Genomic DNA, 19,924 nt, shown 5'->3' with positions numbered 1-19,924 from the left:
GACACAGGCAGACAGAATGGCAGGCAGAGGCAGAGGGAGAAGCAGGCTCCCTGCTGAGCAAGGAGCCCGACGTGGGACTCGATCCCAGGACGCTGGGATCATGACCTGAGCCGAAGGCAGCTGCTTAACCAACTAAGCCACCCAGGCGTCCCTGGAATACCATTTTTAAAGTTCTGAAAGAATTAGTAACATTCAGACAATAAAAATTTTAATAAGTTTCATTTCATTAACGCTAAAACCTAGAAAATAAGGTTAAATTTAATAATAAGATATTCAAGAGCTGACAGCTGTAAATTACTGCTGAGAGGTAGTAGGGAAATGTAAATAAACAGATTTACATCGTGTTCAAAAATTGAAAGATTCAATATTGTTAAGATGTCACTTCTGTCCACATTAATCTAAAGATTCAATACTAGAATAAACACATTCACAGGAGGTGTTTTAAGGAAATTGATAAGGTTATTCTAATGCCAGCATGGAAATCAAAGAGACGGAGAGTAATGAAAATATTTTGGAGAAGAACAATTATACTACTTCATTTTAGAGCTTATTATAAATTCACAATAATTGAACAAGGCAGCATTTGCAAAGGATAGAAAAAACAGATATAAGGAACAGAGGTGAGAATCCAAATATAGAGTTGTACATAAGAGGCAATGGTTCCCAAAACCAGCACCAAAGTAACTCAATAAAAGAAGCGAGGTCATTTCAAAAAAAATGATAAAAAATATGTGAATATCTGTATTTTTAAAAATGAACCACAAGACACCACAGACAAAAATTAAATCCCAATGAATCAAAGATCTAAACATAAACCCAAAACTATAAAGCTTCTAGAGAAAACAAAAATGGTATTTCAATCAACATAGGGTATGGAAAAATTATCTGATTACAGAAAAAACTGTGAAAGAAAAAAAACAATAAATAGAATGTTATCTATGTTAAAATGCTTCTGCTTGTCAAAAGACACCATTATTTCAAATGAATAGGCAAACCAAAGAATGGGAAAAACTCTGTAACACCTATTTTGACAACAGACTTGTATTCAAAATATAGAACAATCTCATGCAAATTAGTAAGAAAACTTTTCATTTCCCTCAAATAAGCACAAATTACCAAACATATAAAGGGACAATAGGTGGGTGAAAGTGCTCAAAATCTTTCATTATCAAGGAAATGCAAATTAATTCACAATGAGATACCACGGCATATCAATGACAATGTCTAAAGTTAAAAAGACTAAAAGTTTCAAATACCAGCCAGGATGTCAGCTGACCAAAATTCTCATAGATTTCTGGTTGAAATGTGAAATGGAACAGCTCTTTTGGAAAACAAAATGACAATTTCTTATACACTACACATACATTTAACATAAGATCCAGCAGTCCCACTCGGTATTTGTCCAAGAGAAATAAAAATATTTACCCATAATAATGATTTACACATGAATGTTCATAGTATCTTAATTCATATGGCTAACAACTAGAAACTACCCAAAAGTTTATCTACAGAATAGATAACATATGTGTATTTGCACAAAGAAATAGTACTCAGCAATATAAGGGAATAAACTACTAATATACACAATATAATCAATGAATGTCAAAAACATTATACTCTGTGAAAACATTAGACACAAAAAATGTGTACTCTACATTTCCTCCATAACAAGTAAAAATGTCAACAAAACGAATCTAACCAATTCAATGCAGACCCTACCAAAAATCTCAGTTGACTTTTTTTTTTTTAACCCCACAGAAATTAACAAGGTGATCCTAAAATTCATAAGGAGATGCAAAGGGCCTAGAGGAGTCAAAACAATCTTGAAAAAGAATGAGGCAAACCTTAAGAGAGTCTTAAGGAAACAAACTGAAGTTTGCTGGAGGGAAGATGGGGGGCATATGGGGTAACTGGGTGATGGGCATTAAGGCAGGCACTTGATGTAATGAGCAAGCACTTGGGAGTTACATGGAACTGATGAATCACTAAATTCTACTCCCAAAACTAATACGACATCAACAGACCCAAAAGTAAGAGCTATAACTATAAAACTCTTAGAGGAAAGCTTTTGTGATCTTGGTTAATCCTCGCCTTCTTAGATATGATACAAAAAGTGACAAAGGAAAAGACAGATAAATTATAGTTCTTCAAAATTAAAAACTTTGGTGCTTTAAAGGAAATTATCAAAGTAAAAAGGAAACCTACAGAATGGGACAAAGTATTTACAAAATCACATATGTGATATGGACTGATATAACCACAAAAAGAAATGTACAGGAATTTCATAGCTGCCTTATTTATAACAAACCAAACTGAAAAAAAATACAAATATCTATTGAAAGGAAACATGGATAATCCCATTGTAGAATATTCATACAATGAAATACTAATTGGCTATTAAGAAACAAGTAAAACCTACTGAGACACACAATACATGAATGAATCTCAAATGTTGAAGGAAATAAAACACAACAGAATACATACTGTATAAAACTTATATAAAATTGAAGAATAGGCAAAAATAATGTGTGAATATATCAAGTATACCAGAGGGAGATTGTATAACTGTAAAGGGTTAAGAGGGAACTTTTTGTGGCAATAAAAATATTCTATTTCTCAACCAGGGTGTAGGCACTATAAGTAAATACATCTGTCTAAACTCAACAAATTGGACATATGTACATTTCATTGTATATAAATTTTGCTTCAATTTTTAAAAGTATAAGGAGAAGAGAAGGTACTTGCTTCACGGTGTTCTATACCTCTCTGTTCCCTTTTCAAATGCAAAATACAGAATCAAAGAAGGCCATTTTAGCCTCACAAAAGACTATGAGATACTTCTTTATACTTAAGTAGTCTTCAGAAATTCCTGTCCTGTTTGATAAACAGAAAAAATCCTGAATAGTTTCCAAGTTTTCTGATAGATAGTCTCTCTCCAATATGTGACTTGGAATAAAAGGAAAGTGGACATTTAATCAAATCTTACCACGGGCCAGGTCTGAGGTCACCAAGAAAGGGGAGTAAGAATATTGATCTTTTTCTATGAGAGAAAGAGAGAGAGAGAATGTGTGACAGGAAAGGGCAGAGGCAGAGGGAGAGAGTGAATCTTAAGCAAGCTCCATTCCGATCATGGAGCCGGACCTTGTAGCTCCATCTCAAGACCCTGAGATCATGATTTGAGCCCAAATCAAGAGTTGGTTGCTAAACCAACTGAGCCACCCTGGTGACACCATTCTAGATTTATTCCTATATACATTAAAAAAAAAAAAAAAGACTTTAAGTATTATCTTTTAAAACCACACTTTAAGAGTTGATAATTGATGTGTTCAATTCCTATTGACTTCTGCATATTCATTTTATATCCAACAATCTTCTTAAAGTTTAAGAGGATGTTAGATTTTCTATTTAGACAACTATTATTTGCAAATAATACACATTTTGATTTTTTTTCCCCAATCCTTATATCATTTATTTTTTTTTTAGAGATTTATTTGAGAGAGTGAGAGACAGAGCATGAAAGCAGAGGGGGAGGGGCAGAAGGAGAAGCAGTCTCGCTGCTAGGCAGGGAGTCCAGTGTGGGGTCAATCACAGGATGCTGGAATCATGACCTAAGCCAAAGGCAAATGCTTAACTGACCGAGCCACCTAGGTGCCCCTATCACTTACTTATCTTAAAGTACAATGAAAAGAAGCAGTAAGAGGAGGCATCCTGGTCTGGTTACAGATTTTAAAAGGAATACTTCTGACTTTTCAGCATTAAGTAACAATGCTTACTGAAGATTTTCAGTGGGCATCTTTTATCTACATAAAGAAATGCCCTTTTATTCTTAGCTGACTAAATCTTTTTAAAAAAATTATAAACTGGGGTTGAATTTTATCAAATGTTTTATTCTGTATCTTGTGAAAACGTATTTTCTCTATTTAATCTATTACCATTGTCAACTGCATTAATCCCTTTTCTGATGTTAAGCAATCATTGCATTCCTAGAATAAATACCACTTTAAAAAACAAGCTTCATAAAAGTGAGTCGGCACCTACCACTTGTATCTTGATTTTTAAATACCCTTGTCATAAAAGGAAACAATGCTCCTTAGGGAAATGGCTGATTCTAACACTGTGGCAGGAAATATACAAGATGAGACCAAAGCATCTTGCAATGGCAGAAATTAAGAAAGTGCTAAGGAAAAAGGAAGGAACAAAGAAAGGAACAAAGGCAGGGGAGATAAAAGATGTCCTGTGTTTATAAATTTGAAGAATTATTATTGTTAAAATGACAATATTTCCAAAACCCATTTGTAGTTCAATGCAATCCTTATAAAGATTCCAATGGCATCTTTTAAAATAGAAAAAATGATCCTAAAATTTATATGGAACCAAAACAAACAAACAAACCCAAATAACCAAAGCAAACCTGAAAATGAAGAACAAAGTGGGAGGCATCAAGCTATATCATAAGGTCACAGTGGTTAAAACAGTATGATAAAACAGTGGTTTAAAACAGTTAAAAACTGGCATACAGACAGACACATAGACTGATGAAACAGAATTGAACATGAATAAACCTAAGCCCATATAGTCAACTAATTTTATAAAGGAGCCAAAATACTCAGTGGAAAAAAGACAGTTTCTTCAGTAACAGTGCTGGTAAATCAGATATTCACATGCAAAAGAATCAAACTAGACCCTTATCTTTCCTACTCACAAAAATTAACATGAAATGAATTAAAGGCTGAAATATAAGACCTGAAACCACAATACTACCCAAAGAACACATAAAAAAAAAAAGCTCTTTGATATGACTCTTGACAATTGTCTTCACAGGGCACCTAAAGCACAAACAACAAAATGAAAAATAAAGAAATGAGACTATGATAAACTCAAAATTTTCTACATTGCAAAAGGAACAACCAAAAAAAAAAATGAAAAAGACAATACATGCAATGATTAAAAATATTTGCAAATCACATATTTGATAAGGGGTTAATATTCAAAATATATAGGTAACTCATAAAACCCAAGAGGAAAAAAATTAAAATTTAAAAAATGGGCAAAGGACCTGAACAGACATTTTGCCAAAGCAGATCTATAAGTAGTTCATAGGTACATGAAAAGATGTTCAACATAAGGAATCATTAAGGAAACGCAAATGAAAACAGTAGAGATACCACCTCATTCATGCCTGTTAGAATGGCCAGCATTGAAAAGACAAAGACAACAATGCTGGTGAGGATGCAGAGGAAAGGAAACTCATGCACTGTTGGTGGGAATGTGCACTGGTGTGGTCACTATGAAAAACAGCATGGAGTTCCCAAAAAAATTAAAAATATAACTATCATATGATCTATCAGTTTCACTTTTTGGAATATATATAAAAGAAATGAAATCACTATGTCAAAGACATATGTGTACTTCCATGTTCATAGCAGCACTATTTATAATAGCCAAGACACAGAAACAACCTAAGTGTTCACTGATGGATGAATGGATAAAGAAAGTGCGGCATACATATGTATATATAATTTGTTGAATTCATTATATACATAATATATAATATGTAATATGTAATAATATATATAATATATAATGTTACATATTATATAGAATATTTAATAATAATAATATAATTCATTATATACATAATGAATTCAACAAAATGAAGAAATCTTGCCCCTTATAGCAATAGATGAACCTTGAGAATATTATGCTAATTAAAGTATGTCAAACAAAGAAAGACAAATATTACATGATCTCACTTGTATGTGGAATCGAAATTTTTAAAAATAACTCAAAGAATAAAAGATGAGATTTATGATTATAGCAGCAAGGGTAAAATGGGATGAACGTGGTCAAAGGCACAAACTTCCAGTTATAAGATAAATAAGTACTGGAGAAAAACGTATAACGTGATAACCTGTAGTTACTATTGCTATATAATATATACAAGTTGTTAAGAGTAAATCCTAAGAGTTTCATCACAAAGAAAAAAATATTTCTGTATGTGGTGATGGATGTTAACTGAACCTACTGTGGTCATCATTTCATAGTATATGTAAGTCAGGTCATTATGCTGTATATACCAAATTTATACAATGCTGTATGTCAACTGCATCTCACTAAAACTGGGGGAAAAAAGAGAATAATGAACCAACAAAAACAATGATAGCACTGTATCAATGGGCACAGGAGCCAATGGAAGTAGTTCCTAATGCCCCAAGCTTAAATAATTTCAGCAGTAAAATAGTTTATATTGGTTGATAAGCCTTTATATAAAGTAAACATCAATATATTCATAATATAGGTACATGACTGAAAATAATGGGGAAGAAGAGACAAAAATGCCATGCAGAAGAATCCAAAATAATTTATGTAGATACTTTACCCTCAAGGAGGTGGAACCAACTCAACAATCCAAAAGTATGGGCTATGCATTCTGACTTCCTTCCAAAGAGTAGAGTATGGAAAGTGGTGGATGCAGAGAAACTTCATGGTGGAAACCTGGCAAACCCTACCTCAACGATGTCAACCATATACCTCAACAGTCGTAAGTTATAATGATAATGTGTAACCTGGATATGAAGGGGTGAAGATGACACTTTAATTTGTGGTCTACCTTTCAAAAATAAGTCATTTAAAAAAAAAATCAGATAAATTTCAATGAGACAAATCCCTAAAATTCCCTAACTAGTATTCATAACTGCCAAGTTCATCAAAAGCAAGGAATCTATCACAACCAAAAAGAACTTTAGGAGACATGCAGCTGAATGTATTGTATATGCTGGCTGGGATTTTGAAAGACAAAAAGGACATAAGGTATAACTAGAGAAATCTGAATAATTGTGGAGTTTAGTTAATAGTAATGTGCCAATATAGGATCATTAATTGTGACAAATATATCACAGTAATGTAAGATGTTAAGAGTTGGAGAAACTGTATGGGACATATGGGAACTCTCCATATTATCTCTGCAATTTTTTTTGAAACATTTAACTGTTCTAGAAATAAAAACTTATTTTTAAACAATGACCTGGGGTAGTTCTCTCATTTTCCTTTTCAGCACCAATCTGTGTAAAACAGTATCTCCTTCACTAAAGTTTGGCTGAACTCTGTAAAATCATCAAAGCCTGACAGCCTTTTAGGGTGAAGATATTTTAAAATTTCAAATAAAATTTTTTTAACATTTATAAAAGTAAGAAGAAAGACAATAAAGCCTCAACTTCTATAGTTACCAAATATGGCCAATTTCGTTTCCTCTAAATGACTAAACTCCCTCTTTCAGTATTATTTTTAAGTAAAACTAGACATCACAGAAACCCAGAAAAACGTAGTCATTTTACTGGTAAATATTCCTGCATATATCTCTAAATAGTAAGGACTCAAAACACACAACCATAATAATAAGAGTATACCTAAATATTTATAATGCAATATCAAATACCCAGTGTTTACATGGTCCAATGGTCTTATCATTTTTATCTGTAAATAGAGAAATTAGTATTGCTGACAATTTCAAGCTATTTCTTCATTTTGTACTTCACTCGTTGCTATTTCATTATTTCTTTCTTCTTTATTTAGGTACATTTTATTTTTCCTTATTACTATATGATTGGATGATTAATCAATTTTAAATCTATTCTTTGCCAATTTCATGCATTTCATTTAATACATTTAATACATTTCACTCTAATTATTAATTTAATTACATCTCAAAAGTACTGCTTTCATTGTCACTAAGTTTAAATATTTCTAAGTTCGCTTTTAATTTAAAAATAAATTACTTAAGGGGCACCTGGGTGGCTCAGTGGGTTAAGCCTTTGCCTTCTGCTCAGGTCATAATCTCAGGGTCCTGGAATCGAGCCCTTTGTAGATCAGGCTCTCTGCTCAGCGGGGAGTCTGCTCTCTCTCTTTCTGTCTGCTTCTCTGTCTACTGTAATCTCTCTCTCACTGTCAGATAAATAAGTAAAATCTTTAAAAAATGAATTACTTAAAATATTATATTTTAATTTTCAGAGCTGTCCAAAAGACTTTTTGTTATTGATTTCTGATACTACTGGCTGAAAAGGGATCGTGAAAAGTAGGACACTGATATATTTGTATAACAAGTATTTGATTTCTTTTTACATTTCATGAAAGTAAGAGCCTCATTATATTCTCTGCTGGATATGTTGAAAAAATAAATGAACAAAATAATATGCAGGGCCTATTTCCAAAATTTAGTTTATATACAGAAATATGTCCTGAAGTTTAACACCTACCCTTTTAAAACATTAGTAAATTAAAAGTCAAGTAGGTATGACTTTCTAAGTTGGCTTTTATAAGGAAAAACAAAAAGTTCTGGCTCTTTTTCCAGATATATAATGTGGATATATTTCAGCCAATGATAAGTACTGTAAATGATGTATCATCCCAGATGTTTCTCTTCTTTGGATGATACCTAAAACAACTGAAATGATTGCTTCTAACATCAACATATTAATGCAAGAGACAAGTCCAAGCTTTCCATACTGCTAAAAACACAGTTTTTCAAAAACCACTTATACTTTAACACACTAATGGTGACCAGAAAGAGAAATTAAAAAAAAAAAAATTACAGTTGAACGGAAAAATAGTATTTGAAAATTATTTACCTGATGAGGGGTTAATGTCCAAAACATATGAAGAACTCAAACAGTTCAATAATAAAAAACAATTCAATTAAAAATTGGGCAGAGGAGCTGAATAAAGATTTTTTTTTACAGATAAGACATATAGAGGATACATAATAGGCTCCTGGAATGGTACTCAACTTCACTTCCGGGAAGTACAAACCCAAACCACAATGAGATACCACCTCACAATAACACAACAGTATTAGAACGACTATTATATACACAAGACACAAAAATCATCCATGATGTGGAGAAAAGGAAGCTCTTGTGTGTTGTTGGTGGGAACGTAAATTGGTGTAGCCACTATGTAGAGGTTTTTCAAAAAATTAAAAATAGAAGTACCATATGATCCAGCAATTTCACTTCTGGGTACTTATTCAGAGGAAAAAAATACTATCTTGAAGAGATATCTGTACCCCCGTGTTCACTACAGCATTATTTAAAACAGCCAAGTTATGCAAACAACCTTAGTGTCCAAAAACATAGGAAAGGATAAGGAAAATGGAACATATATATTTATGTAGTGGAATATTATTCAACCATGAAAAGAAGGAAATCTTGCCATTTACAACAATGTGGATGGACCTTGAAAGCAATACACTAAGTGAAATCAGTCAGATGGAGAAAGACAAATACCATATGACCTTATTTGTGAAATCTTTAAAAAAATGAAATGAAATCATAGATACAGAAAACAGACTAGCAGGTGCCAGAGGTGATGAGCGAAATGGATGAAGGTGGCCAAAGGTACAAATTTCCAGTTATAAAATAAAAAAAATTCTTAGAATATAATATATAGCATGATTACTATAGTTAAGAATACTTTATTTTACATTTTCAAGTTGTTAAGAGAATCTTAACAATTCTCATCAAAAGAAAAAAATTTAGAACTATGAATAATGATGGATGTTAACTAGACTTACTGTGGTAACATTTCACTATATATACACCCATATCATGTGTTGTGCATCATAAACTAATGAAATATTTTATGTTAACAGTATCTTTTTAAAAAGGAAAAAGAAGCACTTAATTCACCTTGGTCCCAACCTAACCCCCTATCTTTGACTCCAGATGGAAAATCAGATGTATGACCTACTGGACTATTGTGAACAACAAACTTCTATCAAAACCATATCCTGACCCCAAGAAAACTAATAGTAAGAATTGGCATTCCTAGAGACAATGGCTCTATGCTCCCTTAGTCCTGGGCTTCCAAACTCTGAATTCCCCTTCTTGGAAGTCTTCTGACTACCAGAGTCCAGACTCTACAGTTATCTATACAGCTCTTCAGCAATGTCAAGAAGGGCATACTAAGTAAAACCATGATAGTTCACCAAGGCTATGTTAACCTGGACTGCGTACAATGTTCCTGTTTTTGTACGTGTCTCTTAAGAGGAATGACCTCTTCTTGTTTAATTAATAGGTATTGAACACTGCACTACAGAGGTGAAGGTTTTATACATGTTCTTCCCCGAGTTTGTATCTCCAACCCCCCCAACTCTAGTGTCAGCACCATAGCTGGCTATCCACACTGTGGCTCTGAATGAGCAAGATGTAGTGAGACCTTCTGGGGCCATGAGTTTGCCTTGTCCTCCAGGAAGGATGTCACAGTGGTTCCAAGGATTCTGATCTTCCTACTTCCTCAGACTCTTCTGTTTTTTCTTCAAATTCCTGTTCTGCCAATATCTCAATCCCATTGTTCCTTGGAAGATCATTGTGAGAAAAAAAAGGGAGGGTATGATAATGAATTTAGCTAACCATCAGTATGGTAACATCGAGGCAATATCTGAGTATCTCGAGGCAGAAAAAAAAGGAATCTTACAACAGGGCAAATGGGCTTCCTCTGTTTCCTTTCCTAGTGCCTTGAGATGAGAAATCAAGAATTAATAGTTTTCTTTTTCCCAAGTAGAAATTACCCAGTGAGATGAAAAGGAACCATATATAAGCTTTTGCATAATTAGCCAAAGCATTTTAAAAATTATGTCTGGAAGAGTATTAGTGTTCTGTAGACATTAATAACTCTTTGATAAAAAAAAAAGTTAAACAGTGGCACAAGTGATACTCTTCTAAAAATCTAATATCAGCTTAAGAAAACAGCAAATATACTTAAGCCAGTTTCCTTGTCATTTTGAAATGGTCTCACTACAATATTTTGTTGTGTGGTAGATACATATAAAATGCTCTTTACTATTTTTAAAAATATAAACACATATTTTAACTCATAAATTCTTATTGTTATTCATAAATAAAATTGGCTTTCCAAGTTTGGAGGAGAAAGTATAATCACAAGGAATCTGGCCTACAAAATGTTAAGTAAACTATCAATTTCTAGTAACTAAAACAATTTAGGATCTTTTAAGAATTAATGACGGTTAATGGAAAAGTATAAGCAGTCCAGTAACTCATGCAGATTAATAGGGGTATTTGGAATACAGTAAAGGTGACAGTAAAGTTTAGACTATTTAATAAATGATTTGGGAAAAATATTCCTTTTGAACCTTACCTCACACTAACTTAATTTCATCTAGATGATGCCAAGATTAACAAAAAGAAAAAAACTATATATTTTCTAAAAATAATGATAATGAATATCTTTTATTCCTGGGGTAGAATGAGCCTTTTTTATATAGCCAAATTTAAGATGACATTAAAGTCTTAAGGACAGAATAGATGTCATACTTACACTGAACCAGTGTTAGGGAGTACAAGAGAAAACAGAATCTCCAAGAATGAAGACAAAATGATTTTACAGTAGTTTTTGAAAAATAATAAAAAGTAAGTATAAAAACAATAGTGAGTTATTTCATGAGAGTCAAAAACAAAGGAAACAAATATGAAATATCTAATTACTGAAAATAAATACTTAGGTCAACAGAACAAAAGAACGGGCAGAACTGATAAAAACTAGTAATGTGCCCAAGCCCACATAGCTACTACTGGCAGAGATGGACTTTGAATCCAGACCTGCCTCACTCCCAAGCATACAGTCTCTTTATCCCCCACATTTGTATGAACTAGCCATTAAACAGCAATCTCTCTATATGAAGTGTGGTACTCTGGATTGAATCCTAGATCATAAAATGGAAATTATTGGGAAAACTGGTGAAATTCTAATAAAATCTGAAGTTTGGTTAATAGCAACATGCCAAGGGTAATCTCTTAGTTGTTAAAACTATGGCATACTTATGGAAGACATTAACATTAGAAAACAGATCAAGGGGATACAGATGTGAAACTTCCTTTAAGGCTAAAATTATTCCAAAATAAAAAGTGTGTTAAAAAATAAAATAAACCTCTCAAAAATGGTGCCTTGAATACTATCTTAAAGCTTCTAAGTAAAGAGATTGCACAAAGTCAGATTTTTAAAATTTGCATTTTACATTAAAGACCCTGATTATAAAATGTTCACTGAGATTCTAAAAATCAATACCTTCCTCAACTATATCTTTTTTTCAAAATACTTAACTTTCCATACCATTTTTCCTTTCCTGTGGATAAAAATAAACATTACTGTAAATAGTAGTCTTTAACAATGTGATGTGCTTGTGATGAACTCTTTTTTCTCTTCCGCTATAGACATGACAAAAGTTCTGGGCTTGTAACAGCAAGAATCAAATTTAGAGGATGAACAGAACTGCCTGACTTTAGCAACTGTCAGATACTGAACGAATCAGGACTTCAGAAATAAATGAATCCAAGGAGCAGAAAAGCTGTAGCAGGTAATTAAGTAGAAAACTCAGAGGTAAGTAAAGAGGAGAAAAACACTGGGAAAGAGGGAGAACAAAAAAGTAAAAGGCATTAATGAAAATCAGAGCTTACGGTGCCTCGAAGGAATTGAGATGTGATAAATTATGGAGGGGGTAAACAGTTCTATGAATAGTAGTAAATCACATCATGGCACTGCTTTCAAGGGCTCCTATCACTCCCGGCGTGAGCCAGAGATCCCTGGCTTACCCCTCTGTCCTCCCTCGTTTCACTGATTGCATCTTTTACTATTCACCCTCTCCCCACCAACACGCTCCAGCCAGCCTGTCTCCAGGCTTTTCCTCGGGCACCCCAATCCTCTGTATGCTGACCTCTCAGACTAGAATGATTCTCTCCCAGATATCACCACTGTTCACTCCTTTGCCTCCTTCAAGTTTTGCTCAAATACTAACTTTCCAGTGATTTACTTCTTTGAAACACTATTTAAAATAGTGATGCCCTAGAACTCCCAATCTCTCCTACCCTGATCTTGTTTTTTCATAGCTGTTTCCACCATCTATCACTCTAAATACTTCCAATGTCTGTCTGGTCTCCACAACCACTAGAATTTAAGTTCTTGGATTTTTGCCTGGTCCCCCCCGCACCACCCCATCTGAAGCTTTCCCAGGGCCTAGGACAGTGTGAGGCACAGAATAGGTGCCCAATGAATGCTTGTTAAATCAATCAACATGTTAAGTGTGATTTTTCATTACCATAACTAAAATAAGAATAAGAAAATACTGGGAACATTTCTGAAGTTGTTTTTTGAGCAATGAGAGTAATCTTTTTGTGTCTTTGTGTTTTTCTGATGCTGAACAATTATTACAATGTTTCTAAAGGGGTTTTTTATCTTGTTAAAGACTACAGAGTTATATGCCTGAGATTACTTCAGCTGAGATCCATTCATTGGCAGTCAGAAAGAGATATTCTTTAGAGGCCTGTTCTTAAGAGCTTAAATAGCATTTAGCTATTATGAGGAAAAGCTCCCTATCATAAAAACTTTACATAACAAATGTTCAGTGGCATGATCCACTAAGTTAATGGAATCATAAAATTCCAACCTCCTCATTTTGAAGATGAAAAAATTGTACAGAAAAATATATATATATATATATGAAGTGAGGCCTAGAAAAGTTGTCACTTCTTAGCATTCACCATGTACAACAGCAGCTAGCCTGAAACAAAAAACATCGCAGAATGGCCTAGTCCATACACATATCCCAATGCCAACAAAATCCAGATTGGTCATTTTTAGTTCACTATGTGACTAAATGTTCATTTTCTCCAACCTATCTCTGTTTCATTGCTCAAAGATGCTTGTGAGCAGTTGTTTCCTATTGTTTGAACATTTAAGATTCTCACTGCATTAAGATCACTAGAATTGCAAACAGTGTGATCCCCTAAATATTTTAGCATGCTCAAAGGCCACTGCACCATTCCAGAGCCCACTAAACATTCAGGCTCTTGCTCCACATCTTTATCCTCTCTGAGAGAAGTGCGAGGCCAGCATATTTTACCAATTTCTTATTCTTTTTGGGGGATGGCTCGTCAATTAACTCTCATGAAATCAAACAAGCAGTCTGCAGGGTCTGAAAATGTGTCACTTCTCTTTTTTAAAAATGATAATTCTTGTGCTGAAAAATTTCACCTGTGCCTCTGTTTTGTCTTAAGTGGGGAAAAAAAAAAAAATCTGCTGTCCTTTTTTTTTTTTTTTTTTTTTTTTTTTTTTGCTCAGAGGTAGCAGCAGCAGTTAAATCCACACATGTCCGCACCCTGGGACCCCAGACAGTCATCTCTGATGTTAGAGCGGCACACAGGCAGAGACTTTTGCAGAGAGTCGATAAAATGAAGTTACTATGGACCAAAACAACCATATTGATTTTTAGTATAATTCAAAACACAAGGAAACATCCGTTTTCTGAACGGCACACGCTGAGAAGGACAGGGAGAAACACACTGCAATAGTGCAGAGAAAGAAAAGGGTGGAAGGCAAGTACATTAGCAAACCTCTTCATTTTCTCTTAGGTTGTTTGTTTCTAAGTTCAAAGAACTGAGAGGCTAGAGCTGTGTTGAACTGTTCTTAGCTGAGAACCCAACACTGCTCATTTACTGACACTCCGCTCACAGCTGGAAGCCGGGGTCTTAAGGAAATAAAGCCATATAACCAGTCTGAATGTCTGAACATCCCCTTCAAAGCCCAGACAGTTCTTCTTCTCAATTAATCCCACCCTTGCTCTCCGCTCTCCCTCCCTCTCTCCCTGTCTGCAAATGGCAGAACTGTCCAAACTGCATTAGGAAAAAACACATTATTTACCAATACATCCTTAAGTTTGCTGCAAGTAAATATTTTCCTTAGATGTCCTTAAGGAGACAAAATGCTTTTCAAGCCAGAGACCTTTGGAAGGGAGGTGCACGATCAGGAGAGACCAGCCAGCACTTACCATGGCCCCCTCACTTCCTCTCTGGGCAACTTCTCGCTGCAGCCGGGCCACAGCCAATTTCTCCCTGGGGAAACAAAAGCACGTGGTTAGCTGCCTATTCTTCTCAGGGTAGAGGTACACTGGCATGGCTTTGAAACATTCTTTTGAGGTCTCCAGAGGAACTCCTTCCCTGGTTTAGCTCACTTCCTCCACTAAACTTTCTATAAATATTTAAAGTCATTCGTGCATTGTTTTCATTGAGTGTCATGAAAGAGATTTTTTTTTTTTTTGCCTTGGATTTTATAAAAGCCAAATAAACCCTAAATGCTAAGTAAAAACTTCCCTCTACGTCCATGAACATATATAATTTGGAAACAAATTTTCCTGTGGCGAAAATATTTCAGTGGTCCTTTCTGTATCAACTTTGCTTACATAGAGTTATTTTCATTTCTTTTGTTGTTCTTTACTGATGGTGAATTTTAAAAGGCAAACAGGCTTGAATCTTGAATTGATATTCTTGAAATTATAATAGAAAATCACTTACAGACTTGCCACATCAAAGTACCATGCTCTTATATATGTCTGACAACAACACTATAATAGGCTTTATTATCCCCATTTACAAATTTGGAAACTGAGGCTCAGATAGGCTCAGCTCCCAGCTGGTATGCATCAATTGTATTAGGATCAAACTTTAGGCTTTCTTTATCTCACAAATCCTAAATTAAAAATTTGCTTATCGTTTTTCAGGGCTTAGAAAATATGTAAAATTTAAAAGCATTTATTTTAGCATCCTTTATTTTACAATGGGGTCCATTTTGTATCTTTATAATTGTAATTCTGATTTCAATTAGAATACAATTTAATATTCACCAGAATCTCAAGAATGTTTTGTAAAGTGATAGATACTACACTTTGGATAGCTAATGATTCTTAAGAAAAAAGGTTACAGATGAAGTAGTGGTAAGTGAACCCTTCCAGTAATCTTCCAATCTTAGTATTAGCACAGATTTTCCCCCAAATCCTTCTTTGGTTATGAAGTGGTGAAACCATTTGTGTGATATTTCATCCCTCAGCCTTCCCTCTACATGGGACTGGCTATTTGGCTACTAGCGAACAGTAAGGGAGCAACCAAATTCCTAGCTGAGTGAGAGGATTTCTCCAGGCCTAACTGCTTGGGTCTTTGAAATGCCTACGACTGCCAACAAGACATGTGCTTTAGTTTGGTTACACTTAAGTCAATTTTTTAGTAGGAATAGTTCTCTTTGAATTCGTGCCTACAGAGACATATTAGAAGAAGAAAACTAGAACCAGGAGATCCCTGAGGAGAACAAGTTTTGGGAGCTCGGGGCAGGACCCATGCATAGAGACTGAGGGAAACAAACTCAAGAGGAAGAAGCCAGGCAGAGATGAAATCACGCTCCTCTTTGTCAGGTGAGCAACAAAGAAATCTGTGTTCTCTGACCCAAATCTTAATGAGCAGATGAAAGGAGCAAAGAATTGAAAGAGAAGAACAAGACTGACTTCTGGTTTAATATGAAAAATAAACACATGGTAGATACAAGGACAAAGAAATCAAAGAACATACCCTATACTTTATGAGCAGTTCAACTAAGTATATACACAACAGAAGTGCATAGGTATGTTCAGTAAATGACATGAACTAGAATGTTCGTAGATGCACTCTTTGTTATCACCTTAAACTAAAAATGTGTACCCCATGAACAACAGAATGGGTAAACTTCTTTTTTTTTTTTAAAGATTTTATTTATTTATTTATTTGACAGAGAGAGATCACAAGTAGGCAGAGAGGCAGACAGAGAAGGCAGGGGAAGCAGGCTCCCCAGTGAGCAGAGAGCGCAATGCAGGACTTCATCCCAGGACCCTGAGATCATGACCCGAGCCGAAGGCAGCGGCTTAACCCACTGAGCCACCCAGGCGCCCCGAATGGGTAAACTTCTACATAATCATACATTGGGATACCAGAAAGTGCTGAGAAGGAGTCATGTATACCTGATCACAACAACACAGAGAGCACCACAGCAGATGAAAGCATGGAAAGAGCAAACTGAGAAGACTGTATAGTTTATGATTCCATTTATATAAAGTCCAGGGGCGCCTGGGTGGCTCAGTGGGTTGAGGCCTCTGCCTTCAGCTCAGGTCATGATCCCGGGATCCTGGGATCGAGCGCCACGGCGGGCTCTCTGCTCAGCGGGGAGCCTGCTTCCCCCCCCCTCTCTGCCTGCCTCTCTGCCTACTTGTGATCTCTGTCTGTCAAATGAATAATAATAAAAAAAAAATCTTATATAAAGTCCAGAGACCGGCAAAACTCCTATGTAGTTCAATAAGACAAGACAAAGAAAAGATGTGAATGTCAATAAAGAGAAAGTGAAATTGTCTCTATTCACAGATAAAAACTTTTCAAATAGAGAATACTAAGGAACTTACTAAAACAGCTATACAACTAATAAGTGGGTTTAGCAAAGTCACAGATACAAGCCAATACACAAAAAGCAATTGTGTTTTTACATACTAGCATCAAACAACTGGAATTTTTTTTTAATTTATTTACAATAGTGTCAGAACATAAAATACTTAGGAAATAAATTTACAAAAGGTTTGTCAGGGTACTACAGTGAAAACTATGAAATGACTGGTCAGAACAATTAAAGGAGACTACACACACTCTCTCTCTCTGTGTGTCTCTATGTCTCTGTCTCTCTGTAGATTCAGATCTCTTGAAAGGTCTCAGGAACACTCAGCATCTTAGGACCACACTTCAAGAAATTAACCTAGAAGATACAGAAGTAGAAATGGAAGAATAATCTAAAAAATTTCCTGGACTCATTATTCCTGATTGCTGAATCTTCAGCACAAGATTGAATATGTATGCTAAGAGCATGTTAATTTTTTACAAGAGCAGTTTAGCGTAAAGAAGACATTCCTAGAAACAGAGCAAAGTCTGTCTTAGCACAATCATCCTACTAAATGATGAACAGAGTCCTCACACAGCTTAAAGGTTAGAAACATCACAATTTTATCCTTAAAGAATTTGCCTTATAACACTATTGGGAATTTTCACACAGTATAGGTTCATGTGAAATCTTATAAAACCCAATTTGAAAGAAAAATTTAACAGATTTGGCCATTACCTAGTTTTTAAGAAGGAAAATGTTCATAAGTCATGAATTTTATATTCTGCCCACACATTCCATTTTTAGGCATTTAATAAACAGTGAGTGAACCGATGTGAAAGGCTCATCTTCAAAGTGGCAGCATGTTAGCCATCTGAGTTGGTAAAACAGAGCAAAATTAGTATGTAGAAACTGGAAATACCTGCTTATTTTTGACCTACCATCACGTGACCAGAAATGTACCCAACTTCAAAATGTACCAAACTTCAAAAGCCACGTAGATATGTGTAACACACGCATGAGAAAGCTCGGTGTAGTCTGAGTCTCAGAAATGATAATCCCCAGAATGAGCCCTGCAACCTAGAGCTCCTTATTTATATAGTTGTAAACTTGCTTAAGTCTAGTTACTTGAGAGCTATGCTGATTCAAATTTATAAAAAATAAAAAATTAAAAAAAAAATTAATAAATCAAAGTAGTGAGCTAGTGAATGAGCAGAATTCGTGAGAATAGCAAATACAACTGTCTCTTTAAAACCATGCTCTGGGGGCACCTGAGTGGCTCAATGGGTTAAGCCTCTGCCTTTGGCTCAGGTCATGGTCTCAGGCTCCTGGGATCGAGCCCCACATCAGGCTCTCTGCTCAGCAGAGAGCCTGCTTCCTCTCTCTCTCTGCCTGCCTCTCTGCCTACTTGTGATCTCTCTCTCTCTCTCTCTCTGCTAAATAAATAAATAAAATCTTCCCAAAAAAATGCTCTGTAATTGGTTTAAATCATTTATTCGGGAAATGCAATATATATAATGTCATGAAGCAGGCATCTCTAAGACTTGTAAGTAACAGCTGGGTTTTCTGTGGTATAGGAAGGACAAGACCAGTACCATCTGAGTCCCAGTAAGCAAAGCATCCCAATTTTGACCTATTTTTTGCCATAAGTTTCTGAATCCTATTTCCTTTGAAAAGTGTTTCAAGGCCAAAAAAAAAGCAAAAAAGAATACTTTCTTGAGGTTTGGTACTTTCTAATCTCTCAAATCTGTCATAATGTTGGTGTGTCATGAATTTGCAAGATTTTTGTTTTTAGTAGGAATCATATTTTATTTTTGTATGAAAGGTTGTCATTCTTTTTTTTTTGTTTGTTTGTTTTATTTTCTCAACAACTTTAATATATATATGAAAGTGAGTCTGATAATTCTAAAGAACAATCATTTAGTTATGGTCAGAAAATCCCAACAGATACAATATTATTTCCAATCCATTTCATATATCCTAATTGAAATTGTATATTCACAGCATTTTATAAGAAATAATACTGATATTCAATACATGCAAATCAATAAATGTGACATATTACCTAATTAATAAAATGAAATAGAATATCATATGACCATCATAATGGATACAAAAAAAAAAGGATTTGACAAAGTACAACATCTTTTCATGACAAAAAGTCTTAACAAATTGGATATAGAAGAAACATAATTCACCTTAATAAAGGCCATATATAATAAGCCCACAACTAACATCATATTCAACCATGAAAGGTTGAAAGCTTTTCCTTTAAGATCAGGAACAAAACAAAGGCGATCACTCTCATCCCTTCTGTTTAACTTAGTAATGGAAGACTTAGCTAAGGTAATTATATACCAAAATAAATAAGAAAGGAAGAAGTAAAAATGTCTCTGTTTGCAGAAGACATGATTTTGTATAGAAAACTCTAAAGACTCTTGAAATAGGTCCTTAAACTATTGACTTGATACCTTCCATTATTTCTAATTTAAGCATTTAGTGCTCTAAATTTTCTTTCCAATACTGTTTCATCCCACATATGTTCTTTCTTTCCATTTATTTTTTTTTTTAATTTTGTATTTTTTATAAACATATATTTTTATCCCCAGGGGTACAGGTCTGTGAATCACCAGGTTTACACACTTCACAGCACTCACCAAATCACATACCCTCCCCAATGTCCATAATCCCACCCCCT

The 19,924-nt window shown here is 34.6% G+C and overlaps 1 protein-coding gene across 5 annotated transcripts in view; it reads right to left on the bottom strand.

Moving 5' to 3' along the window:
- The window catches only part of NCKAP5 (NCK associated protein 5), a 949,833-nt gene that overhangs the window by 500,687 nt on the left and 429,222 nt on the right, over nt 1-19,924 (bottom strand). For all 5 annotated transcript variants that reach the window (XM_059394413.1, XM_059394410.1, XM_059394408.1 and 2 more), the window contains one exon: nt 14,834-14,897. In XM_059394413.1, coding sequence (XP_059250396.1) covers nt 14,834-14,897 — 64 coding nt within the window. The remainder of the gene's footprint in view (nt 1-14,833; nt 14,898-19,924) is intronic.

Source organism: Mustela nigripes, chromosome 3 (genome assembly GCF_022355385.1).
Source record: "Mustela nigripes isolate SB6536 chromosome 3, MUSNIG.SB6536, whole genome shotgun sequence".
In the NCBI taxonomy this organism is placed as follows: domain Eukaryota; kingdom Metazoa; phylum Chordata; class Mammalia; order Carnivora; family Mustelidae; genus Mustela; species Mustela nigripes.
The sequence above is the reverse complement of the archived record's forward strand: the minus strand, read 5'-3'. Positions and strand labels throughout refer to the sequence as shown.